This window comes from Taudactylus pleione, unplaced genomic scaffold (assembly GCF_031769625.1).
Source record: "Taudactylus pleione unplaced genomic scaffold, aTauple2 ptg000015l, whole genome shotgun sequence".
In the NCBI taxonomy this organism is placed as follows: Eukaryota; Metazoa; Chordata; class Amphibia; order Anura; family Myobatrachidae; genus Taudactylus; species Taudactylus pleione.
In genome coordinates this window covers 15,715,275-15,735,319 of record NW_028284417.1, presented here as the reverse complement: position 1 = coordinate 15,735,319, position 20,045 = coordinate 15,715,275, and the positions used below count along the sequence as shown (strand labels likewise).

Below are 20,045 nucleotides of genomic sequence, written 5' to 3'. Positions count from 1 at the left end.
AGACTTATTATAGAAAGTATAGTTTAATTTATGAATGAGGCTAAGGGGTCTATTTACTAAGCTGTGTTTGGAGATAAAGTGAACGGTGATAAGGCACCAGCCAATCAGCTCCTAACTGGCATGTCACAGGCTTTGTTTGAAAAATGGCAGTTAGGAGCTGATTGGCTGGTACCTTATCACCATTCACTTTAGCTCCTAACAGCTTAATAAATAGACCCCTTAGTCTGCTATTTATAGCCACAGTATTTTGCTGCTAACACTTCTTTTTACACTTTTCATTTTGATATTCTAATTAAATGTATTCCTATAAAATAATTTAAAAACCTGTATGTCTGAATGTCGATATTCAAAATGTCGACATGGACTAAATGTCATACACAAAGTCGACATGGACATAATGTTAACTTGGTCATAATTTCGACATTGTGAATGTCGACCTTTGATTTTAGGGTTAGGCTGCGGTTAGGGTATTGTTAGGGCTACAATCACCTGAAAATGTTGTGCTGACTGTCGGCATTCAGGCAATGTCGACATTCTGAATGTAACGATTTAGTCTGTGTCATTCTGAATGTCGACATTTTGTACCACACCCTCCATAAGAACATCCTTACTATCTTTTCTATCACATCATTTTTTACTCCTCATATGTAGGAATGATGAATGTAGTTACAGCATTATGGACAAAATATAATAGCTAGGATTCATGCTTTTGGTGATGTAGCCATTAGATTTAAAACAGCAATTAGTTTTAAGGCAAAATGTAGTCAATATTTTTTTTGTTTTGTTTTTATTTTAGGGTATGTTTAGCCCTAAGCCTAACCCTCACACCAAAACCTACCCATAACCCTAAACATAAGCGTTACCTTAAAGCCAATGTCGACATTTGACAATGTAGACATTTCATATGTCGACATTCTGTCAATATCAACATTCTGGTGTCGATATATGAATGTTGGGAATTGGTATGATTTACCGCTGGACCCATGCCCGGCAGTTGGAATTCCAAAAGCGGCATCCCGGCAGAGGAGGACATCCTGATCATCCTAAGGTAAGTACTAACTAACCTATATCTGCCCCCTAACCTTCGCCCCCCCTAATCCCCCCTCTAAGTGCCTAAACCTAGCAACCCCCTCCCCCCCGCGCGCGCGGTTGTCCGCGCTCCGTGCCCTGCGTCGGGCTCCGGCGTATGTCTAATGACAGGCATCAGCATATCGACGCCTGTCTTTAGACCCTTGCCGGGATATGACAGTCGGGAACCGACTGCATACCGAATGTTGATCTCGACAATGTCCACAATGTAGTAAAGTTAAAAAGGGAAAAGGAGAGGGGGTTGCTTTACTAAGTGCACATGCCCATTTATTGCTTGCTTACAGCAATTATGAATCATTGTGAGTGTTCAATGACTTGATTCAAAAATAACTTTTATTTGTTCATTCTCAAAATCTTACTCTTATTAGCGAAATATAAAATATAGAAGTGATGATAGTAAAGAAAAAGGGATTAGAATAATCATTTTTGAAAACAAAGTGTCTACTTGTAATCACATCCTATGATATCTCCAACAGATAATCATTTTTCTACTTAATTGTAGCAAAAAATCACTTAGTTTCCCTTTTGGTATTTACAGTGTATTCTCATTGCTACATTATTCCTGTTTTCCAATATTTGTTACAATGTAGAATACGATGTATCTAATGTTGACTGCTAGTCTGGATCTAATATGATTCTCATCTACTAAGGCAGTGGTTCTCAAACTCGGTCCTCAGGACCCCACACAGGTCACGTTCTGCAGGTCTCTTGGCAGGTGCACAGGTGTAATCATTACTCACTGACACATTTTAAAATATCCACAGATGGAGCTAATTATTTCACCTGTAATTCTGTAAGACCTGGAAAACATGCACCGTGTGAGGTCCTGAGGATCGAGTTTGAGAACCTGTGTACTAAGGGATGTCCTTGAATAAGCTGAGTAATAAATACATCAGAGGGTTGTAATATTCTCAAAATACAGTCTTTATAAGTTTGGTGACTGCCGTCACTCAATACATTTTTGTTTTTATCATATGACGACAGCCTTTTCTGCATGTATATAAAGCTGGTACATAATTTCTAATGAATATTTGTAAGTATATTTAGGTTATAAATTCTGTATTCATGCTGCGTTCATTATAGACGCCCTTATATTGGGTGTTTAATATATATATATATATAGTATGACTTAAATCAATTATTTGTGTCCCCACTATTTGATTTTTCAAGACATTATCAATGCACTGTTTATTTAATTCAGTATTGTCTTTGGTTTCAATAAATTATTAATGTTGTTTAGATCCAATTAAGTGTTTGAGTTCCGATGTTCTCATTATTATGCAACATATCCTAATATCGATGTTATATTAATATGCATTACTTCTATTATCCCCTTAACATATGTGCCAAGGTACCAATGTTTTTGCACAATGTGATATCGATGTTTCTGATACAGGACAGTACTGGTAATTATTTGATACACTTCACACAATTACTATAGCATTCCATTATCAATCAGTAATAATATATTTATACACTCTCTATAGTCTGCAGTATATGTAGTATAAAGTTACCATAATTCTTTTAGTACCACGTGTATCTCAGAATCGCGGGATTCTCCATAAACATCTCTTGCATGTTAAATATAAGTTTTGCACATTGACAGGTTATTCATTTATACAGTATAAATTAATAACTTGTCAATGTGCATAACTTATACTGACACAATTATACTGCAGAATTACAAACCTATCGACCAAGGGTATACCTTCTGATAAGTAGTTACAGTGTTAATGTTAGGTAACCCTGTGCACTCATTAGTACTGTCCGATTCCAGACTTATTAATTCCAACATCAGTTATATGCATACAAGTACTTCAGGGTTATGGACCTGTGAATCTAGGATATATTATGTATTCAGGTGATTGCAGCAGTGTTTTTAAATGTACAGCTACTACACATACAGCTACTCCAGGGTTACGGACCTGTGAGCTTTAAGATATATTTTGTATTAAGACAATTACAGCAATCATACACTCTTACTAGTGCTGCCTAATTCTAGACCTGTCAGTTTCAACATCAAATACACACATGCAGATACTCCAGGGTTACAGACCTGTGATCTATAGGATATATTTTGTTCTAAGACAATCACAGCAATCCTACACTTTTACTAGCGCTGCCTAATTCTAGACCTGTCAGTTTCAACATTAGATAGACTCATACAAATGCTCCAGGGTTACGTACCTGTAAGCTTTGAGGGTGCTTTAAATGAAGGTGCTGTTCAGATGGTTTTTAAGCATCGTATACACAGTCAGATGCCACAGGGATTGAAACCTGTCAGCTTAACATATATTCTTCATTTTTAGGAGTTTAGGGTTTAACAGGCGGACACTAATGGCAACGTACGTTTCGCTAGAGCTTTCTCAAGGCAAGCAGATTACATGAAAGACCGGGACTTTTAAACCTCCTGCATTCAATCGAGTAAATGTAGGTGGAGCATCATGTCTCCTCCTTATATTATATTTTGTATATAGGATCCCAAGGCTCTATATGCTCGGCCTCAAATTAGTTGTAATTAGTATAATTAAAAAGTTTATACTGTGTTCGTGAATGTATCAATATTAGATATGAAGATCTAGTACTCCCACAATGTTTTTATTTAAATTATTTTGTCTTTACAACGTCCACAATGTGACTGCATAACATTTTATGACCTCATCGCTTAAATCACTGTTTAGACTGACAAGGAGTCTGACAATTAACTCAATCATTGTTGTAATTTAATTCAGTGCCATCAGAAATGTTGATATCTTATAACATGCAACACCTGACATTATTGTTTGACCTCATCAAGCCAATTTTGTTCTGCCAAAAGGAACAATTTGTGATAGGCTCACAGTTCCTGTTGTTCCGTGAGCATTGTGCAGTTGTGCATCCACATTATCTTATATATATAAAATTCAATGGTCTGTTTGTTTGTCTGTCTGGTTATGCATTCGTGAGGTGATCCCGTTGGATTCTGGCCAGGTTTTAGGTGGATTAGGCTCCCAGTCGGACCTACCGTTGGTGTACGCTGGGCAGAACTTTGACACACGGAGCCTGTTATGAGCCTTACACTGGATATATTTGGACAAAAGCGTCAGAGTGGTAACATCGGATCCCAAAAAACATACTAGGGGGTTGAGGTCTCTCCTCGGACCTCCTATTGGTGTAAGCTAGACAGAACTTTGAGGGTGGGCAGAACTTTGACCCAGGGAGCCTGTTCTGGGCCTTCCACTAGATGGATTTGGATGAAAACTTCACAGAGGGGTGGCAATTGGTCTGGGATGCCTAATGGAGTTTTTGGGGTCTCAGTCGGAACTCGCGCCGGAGTGCGCTGGGAAGAACTTTGACCCAGGGAGCCTGTTCGGAGCCTTTCACTGGATGGATTTGGACGAAAACTTCACAAAGTGGTAACATTGAATCCCAGAAGACATACTAGGGTGTTTAGGACCCGGTCGAACCTCCTCTTGGTATATGCTGGGCAGGACTTTGACCGGGGAGCCTGTGCTGGGTCTTCCTCTGGATGGATTTAGATGAAACTTCACAGAGGGTTAGCAATTGGTTTGGGATGCCTAATATAGTGTTTGGGGTCCCAGTTGGACCTCATGGCGGAGTGCGCCAGGCAGAACGGACCCAGGGAGCCTGTTCTGGGCCTTCCATTGGATGGATTTTGGATGACATAACATAATAAATCTTAAAAACTTGAAGATTTCAACCTAGGCAACTCCGGGTACTTCAGCTAGTTTACAAAGTATGTTTTATTGAGCTTTAAAGTTAGAGGATGTTGACTCTCAGCAGCCTATAATTGTTAGTCTGTTGTCCACAGTATATGTAAAACTGTGTATTGTTAAGGAGAGGCGCAATATAAGCTATAAAGTATATCAACTCGGATATGTGTTACTGAAATGCTTACTTTTAACTTTGTTACTTTTTATCTTTTGTAACCTCACATTTATAAACCCTCAAGCTGTTAAATCCAAGTACAGTGATTTATGACTACTCCATTTCCCCCATAAGATATGTAATATGTAAAATCTATTTGCACACAGCATCAGATTCTTATCAGCTTTACAATTTTGTTTTTAAATCCACTTTTCACAGCAGCCCTTAACACACAACATTATATATTCACTGCTAAAAAGAAAACAAAATCTGATTCCTTTTTGCTGTGCCTAAATACTACATTGTACTGCTTAATATTTGATACAAGTCATGTAGTTGAGTCATCCCTACACATGTACAGTATATTATATTATCATATTAGCAGCCCACAGACATCTACACATTATTTGCTAACTTACCATGCTTATTTGCTAACATTATTAGGTTACTTTTTTATTGGGTTACTGTACTGCCAGAGTATTCAACATGCAGCCTTCCAGCTGTTGTGGAACTACACATCCCAACAAGCCATGACAGAAGTTTTAGAATGCCCTAATAGCAAAACTGTGGCAAGGCATGCTGGGATGTGTAGTTCCACAGCAGATGGGGAGCTGCATGTTGAATACCCCTGTCGTACAGCATTCTACAATTTTGAAAGCAATAAGTTTAAATTTGTCCATTCAGTGTGGAATTCTCATCAGTGTCCTAAATCCACCCTACAGTTTGGTGGATACAGGTCTCCAAATATTGATTGTGTAGGCATTGGGGTCACCCAAGTGATTCCCCTGCATTTATACAAATTCTGCCCTCCCCATTGGCATGCATGTCATTAGAAACTTATGTACGATTATAATATTTTTAGTGTAATGTTACAGTGCATAGTAAAGCCTTTTTAGACTATTTGGCTAAAATACCTGTCACATTTTAAATGTAATATATTTTCACATTAATCATAAATGATCCTACAGTATCCGCGATTTGCCCTGATGCATTCCGAAAATAAAGGTCACTTCAGATTAGATTGGTTTATCCCTGGTTTAATGTTTCCAGGACAATTTCTGTTGTGTGGCTTTTATTTTTTTTCTGCTTGCTTTGGTATTTTTTTCCAATGTTCTTTAAGATTTAATTTAAAAACTAGTCCTCCAGGCTAAGGGAGTGAATAAACAGGACTTATTTCTTCCAGGCACAAATGATTAAAACAACTCAAGCACTTCTATTCTAGGGTACATAGTGTTTGCCTTCATTTATGCTAGATATACAGTATATATAGATGAAATATGTCCACAGTCACGCAAGTGTACATTCAAGCGATTACATGGCCATTTTGTGGCATTACTAATAACTAGGATGACGCCTAGTCTATATGTTTGACAGCATTGTTTATATTCTTGTTTATGACTTTTGAGATTTTGAATTATTGATGGCCTCATTGTATTTTTGAAAACCCAATAAATCAGACAACAACCGTATATTATTTTGTTTCCAATGCATAATCTATCTGAGATCAAAGCTTGATTGCATGACTATATTTGTGTATGCTGAGAGCAGAGATTATGCAGTAGATATTACAGTAAGATAAATGTACAGCGAATCCTGTTGACAATTGTAATTGTCCTCTGTTTTTGTGTATCATCCACTATATGCCTTCACACCGAGAGTGCACCCACACTGACAATGCTACATGGGCACAATCTCTGTAATACATCAATTTCTTACCATCGCATCAGCTGTAGGGTTTTCCTATTATCCTGCACCTCATGATTGCTGGTTCAGTAACAAGTGTGGTACACAGAGATTGGAAACATTTATATCTGCTTTGAAATCTCTTGTTAGATTTAAAAATAGAAAAAAAAGCAGTTTTATGTGGTTTCAGAGTAACATGGATTGAATGCATTGCAAGAGCCATATCAAGTGTGGAAATATGTTCTATATTGATATTTCCAATCATGTTCTCTATACAAGTGTTTGCTTAGTAGCTAAAAAAAGCTCATTCATGCTGTTATTTATTATGGTAACTCTTCAGTTCTCTCCAAGTATAATAATGATAAAGGCTAATAATTTACAACACATGTACAGTGTGCCACTCCTGCTCATTGGGGTCGATTCAATTGTTGCGTGGGCGGCGATAATCAATGAGCATCCAGTTTGCAATTCAATTGTTCTGGGCGCCCATTAATTATTGCCCTCTTCACACCCTATTCGGCCGGGTTTAGCCGTTTTACGCGGCTAAAACGGCTAAACTCGGTCTAATAGGGTGTGAAGAGGGTGAAAGACTTTGTTAGGTTGTCCTAACTGGTTACGGCGCCCTAACCACAGGTTTCTCGCACATTTTTGCTCACACCCTCCTAAATTGATGTACCTTATCCTTGGTTTGTAAATGTTATTGATGGTTTTATTGTTTTCATTATTTTATCATTGCCATTTGCCATGGTGTTTTTGTATTTGTAATACATTTACAAAAGGTAAGAGTTAAAAATAAAGAGCATAAATAAACGTTGCACTCCTGTGTTTCACCCTATTCTTCCTAAAGCTAGTGACCAGTGGTGTAATCTTTGTTGTTAGTTTCTGCAACTTGATGAATCCATTTTTGGGCTTGAGTAGCCAATCAAGATCTGTTTGATAAGGCATGACAAAAAAAACAAAGCGCAAGCATAGGTGATAGCATTGTAATCCTGTATAATGTGCTTAACAACTAGATCACACCATGGAGTAAATTTACTAAAGCTGGGTACACACTGGCCGATAAATTGATCGGCCAATATATCGTGCCCCCGTCGGCCAGTGTGTACAGACGATATGTCTGTGAACAACGTCGTTCAAAGACATATCGCATTGGCTGTGCTGCATAGCCAATGAACAGATATGTCTGCAGACAGATCTGTCCATCCGCAAGTGTGTATGGGCGATCAGGGGGGGAGCCGCGGGCCCGACTCTGGCACAGCTCCTCATCCACAGCGGCCATGCACACGCTGCTGTATGCTGGGCTGCACTGAGAGACTGTCCGAGGCTCCTAAAGCAGCAGCCTGAGCAGTCTCCTATGCCAAAGGGGGGAGCGATCACGCTGATCGCGCCCCCCCCCATTGGCTGTGTGCCGAGCTGAGGGGCAAACAGCTGCCCCCTCCCCAGCGCCGCAAATGGTGATTTTTATTTTTTGAAGGGGGCGTGGCCACACATTCTGCTATTAGGCCACACCCCCTACACAACCCTTGGCCGCCGGGACCCGCTGCAGCACAGATGATGGTCGTTCAGTGTGAATAAACGACCATCATCTGCAGATATTTCTGCAGATCACTCACTCTGCAGATATATCTTTCAGGTGTGTACCCACGTTAAGAATCGTGTCTGGTCGAGTTTTGCCGTTTTGAAACTCGTTTTGCCTTGCTGAAACTCAGGTGATTTTAGGCTTCTGAAACACTCAAATTTACCAAGAATCGTGTTTTGCTGAGAGTGTGTTTTCCAGTAGTGTATGTGATCAAGTTTTCTCACCCGAGTTTGTGTGTCTGACCTCGCCCAAACACTCCTGAACAAGCAGCCTGCACATATCAGTGAAATATGTGAAGGCTACTTGTGTCTTTTTAATGTGAATAAAGGTTTAATTTAAAAAAAAAAAAATGACATAGGGTCCCACCCCATGTCCAGCACCGGACTGCTCAGCCAGTCCTGGTTCCTACATTTATCGGCCACTGATTAACTGGCGGCTCCAGCTACTGACGTGGGGTCTCCAGTCAATAGCCAGGTACAGATGTATGTGGTCACACATATATCACTACAGTCCATTCTGGTCTGGGTGTCGTTTTGTTATTTTGAGAAGACCCTTGGATGCTACAGAGACCAGGTAACCCATTGGATTTGTACTTGGAGAAGGGGACCGAACATCTGGCATCAGGTAAGTATGTGTGAGTTTGGAAGGTATGTAATACATTTTTACTTACTACGGTGTGTGTGTCTTGTGGTTTTTTTAACTAATTTTTTTACAGTGTGGGTTCGGGTGCCGGCCGCCTGCTGGCACTTGTAGTTCCACAAGTGCTAAAGGGCAGACACGATGGCACCTGTAGTTTCACTGTAAAAAAAAATATTTTCAACCCTATTACCCCTGCACTCACTGCCCAGGGATGCGGGGAAGAGCCCCGGGCTTCAGCTTAAGCCTGGGGTGTTCAAGAGAAGAGGGGTTCCCTTTATTGGGGGGGGTCCAGACCTCCCCTGAGATCCCCCCCGGCTTGGGCTGACCAGCTTGGGGTGATAATGCTTTGGATGAGGAGACCCTGTGGAAAGGTCCCCTGGCTGTGACATTACACCCCGGCTGGATTTGAGTCTGATGCTGGTTTTAAAAATAGGGGGAACCCTACACAATTTTTCCGCCCTATTTTTAAAACCAGGACTGGCTGAGCAGCCCGGGGCTGGTTATGCTTTTTTTTGGGGGGGTGGCGGGAGCCCAAGTATTTCTTTTTTTAAATTAACCCCTAAAACAATATATAGACACCGAAAAATACACAGAGCACTGTATTTTTCAGCGAAACACGCACCTCAGGAGGTGGTCTATTTGAAACTTCTATTTAGGTCCGAGTGTGCTACAATTACACCCGTGATTGTAAACACGATTCTTGTTAAATTCCCGAGCTGTATACTTTTCAGTGAAAGTACTTTCGAGTTTGGCCGATGATGTATTTAATAGTGTTTGCAATCTCACCAGGTTTTTCAGTTTAATAGAGAAGTCTCTCCCAAACTCACCCGAGTTTGTCATTCGTAAATTTGCAAGTTGAAAAAAATGCCTAAACACACCTGAGATTGCAATCTCGACCAAACACGATTGTTAGTAAATTTACTCCCATGTGTCGAAAGTCTGCATACGTGAACGTCCATTTCAAGTTGACTTCTGCTATCTTCCCTCTTCTGTACATAAAATATGTCTAGTCAATGGGGAACAGCATCACTCACCAGCTGATTACCCTACATTGTACATAGTAGTATACTGTCAGGTCTGTGCTTTCAAATATTGAAAATCGATTCAATTTGACCAATTATATTAGCTGATGCGTTTTTCCTTCCTTTTCCTATACTTCAATGTATATAACAAAAATAATGATTTTTGGAGTGTTTTAGAATGGGATGGGTATGGGATTCCGGTGGTCAAAATCCCGACGCAGACACCCCAACAGAGTTAGGATACCAACACCTGACGGTAGGTATCCTAACCCTCCCTCTCTCCCTACCCTAACTCTCCTTCATCGGTGCCGAACCTAACCACCCCCCCTAATGCCTAAACCTAACCTCCCCCTCTCCGCACCCTAAACCTAACCATCCCCCTAGTGCCTAACCCTCACCCTAACCCCGCTACTACCTTCGGGATCCCCTGTGCCTGGGATACTGACCGTATCCCTTTTAGAACAAAGGGCCTGATTCAGACCCACTCGCGAGCGGCTGTCCGCTCGCAAGTGGGTCGATGTTCTGCACTGAGCATGCGCACGACGGAGGGAGCTCCGTCGTGCGCATGCGCCAGACACGACGAGCGAAGGAAAGTCCTTCGCTCGTTGTGTCTGATCAAAGGGGGCGTGCTGTCGATGTTGATAGACAGCACGCCCCCTTTGGTAGGCGTGCCTCACTGACGGGGTCGTTCCCACGGGAACGCCTCCCGTCAGAAGCCGGCCCACTGACATCACTAGTGATGTCAGTGGGAGTGATTTTGGCTCTGATAGAGCCAAAATCACTCCGGAGCTTGCGGTTGAAAACCTCAACCGCAGGCTCCGGCTCGCAGTTTCGATGGTCGCGATGGTCAAGACCATCGCGGCCATCAAACTGCACGCTCGTATAGCCTGTGGGTGGTGACCCACAGCTATACGAGCGTCCAGGAAGACGCTCCATTTTCATGGAGGGCGGCCCTCATTCAGAGCGTGCGCTCTGCTCAGAGCGTACGGCTCTGAATGAGGGCCAAAGTATGGTTCCTCCCTACCAACCAGTGGCGTAACTTCATCCAAGGTGCCGGAGGCAAGATAAATGTTGGTGCCCCCCCAAACTAAAATGTACCACCCCCAGCACCTATGCCAGCCCCAGCTGCCGCCGCCCCCCTTATGCAGTTCCTTTTATATAATGCCCCCAGTAGTGGTTCCCCTATGCAGTGCCCGCCTATTTAGTGCTCCCCAGTAATGGTCCCCCTATGCAGTACCTCCAGTAGTGAGCCCCCAGTAGTGAGGCCCCTGTAGTTGCCCCCAGTAGTGAGGCCCCTGTAGTTGCCCCCAGTAGTGAGCCCCTGTAGTTGCCCCCAGTAGTGAGCCCCTGTAGTTGCCCCCAGTAGTGAGCCCCTGTAGTTGCCCCCAGTAGTGAGCCCCCTGTAGTTGCCCCCAGTAGTGAGCCCCCTGTAGTTGCCCCCCAGTAGTGAGCCCTCAGTAGTGAGCACCCTGTAGCTATCCCCAGTAGTGAGCACCCTGTAGCTATCCCCAGTAGTGAGCACCCTGTAGTTGCCCCCAGTAGTGAGTAGTCACTCCTGAGCTCCGTCCCCGGCGTCCGCTCCTTGGCACTATGGGAGTGACGTTATGATGTCACTCCCATAGTACACTGCGGAACCCGGAAGACAGAGGGAACTCCGTCCTCCGGCAGCCGCCGGGCTTTGAATAGGAGCCTGGCACCCGCTGGTAACACACTCAGCGGGTGCCCGGCAAATGGAGGGTGCAGGGGGTGCGACCGCACCCCTTGCACCCTCCGTAGTTACGCCAATGGAGGTGGAGCGCCGATCAGCGGCGCTCCTTCTCCATGCAGCTCCCGGGGACAATGGAACCAGGCGCCCCCTTCAGGGCTGACGCCCGGCGGCAAATGACTCCATTGTCTCCGGGAGTTCCGCACTGCTACCAACACCACCACCGTTAGTTGACTCAGAAAAGGGTGCATTGTAGAGCATTTAAACAGCATATGTGGGTAATTATATCTACCCTCTGAAATCCCCCTTCATTTTCCACAACTGTTAAGCATAGGAAGGGCTGACTTACAGGAAGAAGACTGGTTAGCTCTGCCTGCAAATCGTCTTAGTAACTAAATCCATAAACAGGTCAGTCGAGAAGAGCAGTTTCTTTGCCCCAGACCTCCAGTACTTTGTACTGGTCAATAAGTTAGCTTGGATGATTGTGTTAGGTGACAGCAGGGCCGGATTAACAATGGGGCTGATGGAGCTTCAGCTCCAGGTCCACTATCAGAATAGGCCCACAGAAGTATTTGCTGTGTTTGCTGCTGTAGACAGGAATTTGTTTTCCTCCTACAGCAGCCCGCTGGTCAGTGGCAGTCTGAGACCCCGCCCCCCTCCCGGCCGACATCCACCCCCCCTTGGCTGCGGCGCCGGAGGTTTAAAAGCTGACAGCAGTACCTGATGGCGGCACGGTGGAAGGCTTTACACTAGCGCTCCAAGCACAGCTAACTCACAGTGACTCGGCGCCGCCTGACGTCACATAGATGCCGCCCTCCACCAGCACCGCATCCTGGTCTGAACTTGAAGAATCCCGCCCGAGCCAGCAGAAGGCTCAGCACTGCAGACACAGCAGCTCCGGGAAGATGGCCTGGCAGTGGTGTCTGATCTACCTAGTCCTGACTGAGGTGAGATGCTGCTCAGTCCTGCTGGCCAGGCAGCCTGGCTGCTGCTGATAGTGTAGCATAAATGGTATGCATAATGCAGGGCATGCCACTTACCTGAATAAATATATATTTTTAGAGTATAATCTATATTATATACTGTCTGTCTATAGTGCATATATATGCTGTGTGTGTGTGTGTGTGTATATGTATATATATATATATATATATATATATATAAAAAGTGAGGTGCATAAATGTTGGGACATTGACAGAATTATCATATTTTGGCCTCTATTCACCACCACAATGGCTTTGAAATGAAACAAACAAGATGTGCTTTAACTGCAGACTTTCAGATTTAATTTGAGGGTAATTATATCCAAATCAGGTGAACGGTGTAGGAATTACAACGGTTTCTATATGTGCCTCCCACTTTTTAAAGGGCCAAAAGTAATGGGACAAACTAAACAATCCTAAATCTAACTTTCACTTTTTAATACTTTGTTGCAAATCCTTTGCAGGCAATTACAGCCTGAAGTCTGGAATGCACACACATCACCAGACGCTGGGTTTCATCCCTGGTGATGCTCTGCCAGGCCTCTACTGCAAATGTCTTCAGTTCCTGCTTGTTCTTAGGGCATTTTCCCTTCAGTTTTGTCTTCATCAAGTGAAATGCATGCTCAATCGGATTCAGGTCAGGGGATTGACTTGGCCATTGCATAACATTCCACTTTTTAGCCTTAAAAAACTCTTTGGTTGCTTTTGCAGTATGCTTCGGGTCATTGTCCATCTGCACCGTGAAGCGCCGTCCAATGAGTTCTGAAGCATTTGACTGAATATGAGCATATAATATTGCCCGAAACACTTCCGAATTCATTCTGCTGCTTTTGTCAACAGTCACATCAGCAATAAATACAAGGGAACCAGTTCCATTGGCAGCCATACATGCCCACGCCATGACACTACCACCACCATCCTTCACTGATGAGGTGGTATGTTTTGGATCATGAGCAGTTCCTTTCCTTCTCCATACTCTTCTCTTCCCATCACTCTGGTACAAGTTGATCTTTGTCTCATCTGTCCATAGGATGTTGTTCCAGAACTGTACTGCCTTTTTTAGATGTTGTTTGGCAAACTTTAATCTGGTCTTCCTGTTTTTGTGGCTCACCAATGGTTTACATCTTGTGGTGAACCCTCTATATTCACTCTTGTGAAGTCTTCTCTTGATTGTTGACTTTGACACATATACACCTACCTCCTGGAGAGCGTTCTTGATCTGGCCAACTGTTGTGAAGGGGTTTTTCTTCACCAGGGAAATAATAATTCTGTCATCCTCCACAGTTGTTTTCCGTGGTCTTCCGGGTCTTTTGGTGTTGCTGAGCTCTCTGGTGCGTTCTTTCTTTTTAAGAATGTTCCAAACAGTTGATTTCGCCACACATAATGTTTTTGCTATCTCTCTGATGGGTTTGTTTTGATTTTTTAGCCTAATGATGGCTTGCTTCACATATAGTGACAGCTCTTTGGATCTCATATTGTGAGTTGACAGCAACTGATTCCAAATGCAAATGTCACACCTAGAATCAACTCCAGACCTTTTACCTGCTTAATTGATAATGAAATAACGAGGGAATAGCCCACACCTGTCCATGAAATAGCTTTTGAGTTGATAGTCCCATTACTTTTGGCCCTTTAAAAAGTGGGAGGCACATATAGAAACCGTTGTAATTCCTACACCATTCACCTGATTTGGATGTAATTACCCTCAAATTAAATCTGAAAGTCTGCAGTTAAAGCACATCTTGTTTGTTTCATTTCAAAGCCATTGTGGTGGTGAATAGAGGCCAAAATATGAAATATCTGTCAATGTCCCAATATTTATGCCCCTGACTGTGTGTATATATATATATATATATATATATATATATATATGTGTATATATATATATATATATTTATCTATGTATCTATGTATATATATATCTATGTACCAACACAGAGTCGGCACTTCACAATCAAAATTTAAACTTTCCCTGGTGCCCTCAAAAATATATAATACTTAATATGTACTGGAAACATAGCACCACACAGGGTAGTTTGCTTGAACGAATTACCTTGTGTGGTGTTATACTTCATTTCAAGACCCGCCGATGCTTGGTTTCTAGTGTGTGTGTGTGTGTATATATGTCGTAATATATATATATTACATATGCACAGTGTATAAAATATATATATATATATATATATATATGTACACACATATTTAGAGTATATATATATATATATATATATATATGTGTGTGTGTATAGATATATATATATATATATACTGTATGTATGCATATCTATATACAGTATGTGTTTATAAATAAATATATATAATACATGTGTATATATTAATATATGCACAGAGTATGATTGATTTTTGGATGTCTGAAACAGTGACAAATAAAAGCACAATATTTAAATGAGATCAGATGGGGCAGGTGCAAGATTAATATTTTTGTCAGGGTGCATACAAACATAACAATTGCAAAGATAAATAACCAGACTGGACCAACAATGGCGCAGCATGATCCCAATCACATTCTTTATTTACAGCCTACTTGTGGTATGCATGCTCTGGGACACTCAATCTCGTGAGACCTGTGACATCTTCACTTGCGATGAAACAGCGCCATGAGGAAAGGGTCCTACGCATACTTGCTGACATTCAGCTCCCTCCTTCCGGGAGAGAGCTGAATGTCTCTATACAGCGGGGGGCGTGGCGGTGATAAAGTAATGGAGGGGGTGGCGTGATCGTGTCATTGTGGCCCTGCCCCCTCTTCACAATGCCAAAATGAACGGCATTGTGAAGCAGGGGACAGGGCCACGATGACGCGACTCACATCACCGCCCCCTCCGTTGCGGGGGTTTCTATCAATACTGTGGGGTCGGCCGCCAGGAGGCTTGTCTGCCTCTCCAGGGGGCCGGGAGCGGCACACAATATTCGGGAGGCTCCCAGCCAAATCGGGAGGGTAGGCAAGCCTGGTCCTACGTGGTCCTTGAACATCATTGAAACATTGCACCCCCTGTCACAGCACACATTAGGCCCTTCTTAAATTTAAGCTCCAGGCCCATGAGAACCTTAATCTGGCACTGGGTGACAGTATGTAACAATAATATGAGGAAGTGTGAGCACCCTCATTAGCACCCTCTATCTAAATTACTTAAGTTATAATTAACACTCTTTTGTGAATTTGCTTTTACATTGCTACAGCTACATTGAGTTTTATCTGTAGGCTGCTCGAGTCTAGACTGAATCATTGGAATGGTTGTTGACTTGTTCACCTGTTATGATGATGTCAGCCTGGATGTTGTCCTGGTCGACTGTGATTGGTTTGCCAGCAGTTTTTTTTTTTTAAATTAAGTGTATTTTATTGATTTTCAATAAAACCAAAACAAACAAATTATAGAAAACAAAAAACAGCAGTACAAAGTGCATTGTTCAAGCGGTCGAAGAATGAACAATAAAAAGAATCACATTAACATGCACATATATACAGCATATACTGTATATATGTGCAGAGCTTCGTATTAAACAAAATATTAACAATGTGGCAGCAAACAACGTAGTACAATAGAAAGTGCTGGCAGCATCCCCAAATCAACCAGTGTCAGATGGGGAGAAGGCACTACCCCTTCAACAATAGTGACATGTGTACCATGGTGACCATAATTTGTGACATTTGGACAAAGTTCCTCTAGCTGTATTCAGAAATCTTTTGTGGTTAACAGTATAATTAACTAAGGAAACCCAGCTGTGAAAAAGAAGAGAATCAACCCCGGGCCATGCCCATGCTATAATAACCTTTGCCAGGGATAACCACTTAAAAACATACTTATAGTTTATAACATCAAACAATTCTTCAAGGGAGAAACCAAAAAGACATATAAGTGGGTCAAGGAGGGGCAAAGCAGATAGAGTAGTACGGATGTAGTCCCACACCTGGTTCCAAAAAGGTGCACAGCTTGGCACTCCAAAGGAGATGCCAAAAAGTCACCTCAGCTGACCCACATATACAACATGTGGAATCTGCCCGAATCCCCATATTAAAGACACTAAATGGAGTAAAGTATATTCTGTGAAAAAAAAAAAAAATGTATCTGCCGGTATCAAACACAGGCAGTAGCATCCGGTGTACTACCAAGCATAAGTGTCTGTCAGCAGTTTTAATCAGGTGCTGGCTCTTGAGCCTTTGTGGGTTGTTCTTTTCTGGCTGAGTTTCCCACAGGATTCCATGTCTTGCCTGGTCCCTGGTTCTAGCTGTTTGCAAGCTGCCTAGCGAGGATTGCTGGTTTCTTCATTTGCTAAGTATCCTGGATATATTCTATTACATGATATTGCTAGCAGATGTACACCTGGCTAATATACTACTCTGGATAGTCCATGTGTTTTGAAATGTCTTATCCTGCAGTTTGCTTTATATTTAAAGAAATTACTGAGTTTTACAATTACTCTCATGTTTATTGAATTATCATTATGGAATTATTACTATTGCTTAAGAATGTATATATTATTAATGTAGTGAAAATATAACTGCATAATTTTTTTAGCTGCTTTATTTAAGTAGCTAAATTGAACCCTTGTTTGTTACTAGCTTGCAGTGACATTAACTGCAGGAGAATATTCTGGTTATCACTCTTTAGGAGTGTTATTTGTATTATTACATCTATTAGCTTTTGACAGACTTCTATCTAGTTTCGGAATCTAAGCAGTAAGGGCTTGGGTTTATTCCTGGCTTGGGAGACCTCCTGAGAATCTAGGTGTAGTTAGTTCCCTATATGAGTTCTTAGAGTGTCATATTCCTATGTCTATATTTTGATACCTGTGCTTCCTGCACTGTTATTACTTTAACAGGGGTATTCAATATGGGAGCGATAACTCAGTTTTTGCGTTAATATCGTACCTATGATGTCATTATCGCAGGTTTTAGTTTTACACCGTATTCAATTTCAAAGACTCTTCGCAGGTTCGAAAAGTCTTTGATAAAAAATGGGGATAACTTTTCACCATTGAATAGGTGTCGAAAAAAAGTGCAGAATTGGGGTTTAGGGGTGCAGGCTTAAAAAAAATAACCTGTACCCCTGGGAATGACATTCAAAAAAGAACTGTGTCAAAAAAAGTTTAAAAAAAAAAATAGGGACACCCCAAAAAATGAATTCAAAAATTGGGGTGAAAAAAAAATGGGAAAAAATTGTTTAACAATATGGAAATAGGTTCAGGGCTATTCTGCAAGTATGCGGCAGGTGTTTTCTAGAATAGATTTATAGCGGCAAGTGCACAATTGCAGAATTTTTAAAAACTTACTTTAGGGACATCAAAATATCCTAGTACCCATTTTCATGTACCCCAAATTTGATGGGACCACTTAAAAAAATGAAAAAAATAACCTAAGTGCTCTTCTGCGTCACTTCTTCAATGTCGGGAAAAAACACCTGCTGCGGCTATTTAAATCCTCGACTTTCATTTAAAGGCTAAAACGGGGGTACCCATAGTGATCCCCCATGTTTTTACAACTTTAGGGGGGTCCTACAATTTTTTTACGGAAAATTTTGTAACTTTACGCAAATCCCACTTCGCAGGCTCCCGTTTTCGTTAGTTTCATATTGAATACAGGGATAAGCGGGCGCGCGCCCGATACTTTAACGAAGGTAAAAGCTCCGATATGAAACGTAAACTTCGACAGCGAAGTTTACGTTTCATATTGAATACCCCTCTAAGTGTGAAGTCCAGGCGGCAGCTGAGTACCTACGTATAAGTGTATGTTCTGGGGAAGGGGGGGGGGGTTATTGGTAAAGGGCACTTTGTTTAGGTTTTGACAGTGCAGGAGTTCATCAGGTATCATAACACAGTGCTACAGCTTTCTGTACCTAACAAAATGTTTTTCATCATCCCATCACAACATATATTGGCAGCTGGATGTCTGTTTCATTACAGCATTATTGTGCACTTGACAGAGACCATATCCTTTAAAATGTGAACTCTAAAGGCCAGGGTACTATTGCCTTGTGATTCATATTATAGTTTGCTTATTGTTATGATGGTATGTTCAGTTTGTCTAGCTAATTGCACAATAGAATAATGTGGCACTATATAAATAATAGTTAATAGTGTGCTGAAGAATTGTTAGATTTTTCAGTTACACCAAATTCTAATTACAGCCTACTAATAAACTAAAGTTTTGTACATTGGAGAATTAATTTGTCAATATATTTAGTAAATATTGCTGTTTTAAGTGAATAAATATTGTTGTTTTTTGTATTTTATCTGTCATATTTATTGTGTATTTTTGTGTTTACTCTGCAGGTAGCCTACTTGAAGATATGAGGAACTAATCATTAACACACAATTTGGATACTGCTATTCTCCCAGTAAACAAAAAGTGGATGAATATAGATGACCTACATTGTCTCATAATGTGAAACATAGACAAGTGACTGTAATTTCAAGCGCACATAGTATTTTTTTTCAATAGTCTGTGGAGACAACCAGTAATAGGAATATGACCAGTAATTCCATTGGAAAGTCATTATCTAATTATCTTTCTAAGTCTCACCAGGTCGTACTTAGACATTGCTTGGTGTTGAGTGTTTATGATTACCAGCGGGGCATATTTTTAAAACTACCTTTAAAACAAGTCATGATAGCAACATTCATACCCCTATAGCAGTCAGATCTTGTAAATCAACGATAGCTCCTGTAGGAGACATAGCTTCTGCAAGACTAGGACTAGACGACCAGAACAATTGTCACCTATTTTATGTAAGGAAAGTTAGTGCTGTAAAGCTCCTCTTGTCTTATACAGCCCTGCTCCATCTATATATACAGAATTTTAACATGTGATCTTATGGATCAGCTGCATAATGAGTGCAGTATGCACACCTCCTGAAATAAGTGAAGTAATGCATGGTAGTCATGTTGAAACCTAGGAGTGATCATGTACAAACCAGCATACAAAATGCCATAGGTTTTTACAGCCAGTTAAAAATGATTGAAGGGCAAATATTTTTTTCAGTTATATAAATAGAAAGAGAGTTGTCAGCTGAGTGTGTACTTTGACATCTTGTCATTGCTGTTTTCTGATTGTAATAATACATTTTTCTGTATATTTTGTTACATAAAATAAAGCAAAACATTACCAAAGTACCACGTCAGTGTTCTGGGATATAAATCTCTGTAATGTATAACATGATTGGTAATGGGAGCTGCTGTGTGAGCTATGTCCTATGCGTCGTTGTTGATGCACATTAAATGCCAAGTCCATCATATTTCTTATACTTCTATTATGTGCTTTTAGACATCGTCATGCAGTAAAATTATATAGTTTAAAAAAAATAAAAAATAGATCTTACTAAAATATATTTCTTTACAAGTGTTTTTGAAATGGTTTTCGATTCCATCCAATGGTCATCCTTATCATTAAGTGTAGGGGCTTCCAAATGATCTTAATCCAAGTCTAAATAATACTGTTTGATCTGGGCAATACAAAGTAGGGA

At 41.2% G+C, this 20,045-nt stretch overlaps 1 protein-coding gene across 1 annotated transcript in view; it reads left to right on the top strand.

Moving 5' to 3' along the window:
- The window catches only part of UBE3D (ubiquitin protein ligase E3D), a 274,128-nt gene extending 254,307 nt beyond the window's left edge, over positions 1–19,821 (top strand). The window contains exon 10 of the mRNA XM_088471808.1: positions 18,856–19,821. Within this exon, the coding sequence (XP_088327934.1) occupies positions 18,856–18,876 (21 nt within the window). The 3' untranslated portion in view covers positions 18,877–19,821. The remainder of the gene's footprint in view (positions 1–18,855) is intronic.
- The last annotated feature ends 224 nt before the right edge of the window (positions 19,822–20,045 follow it).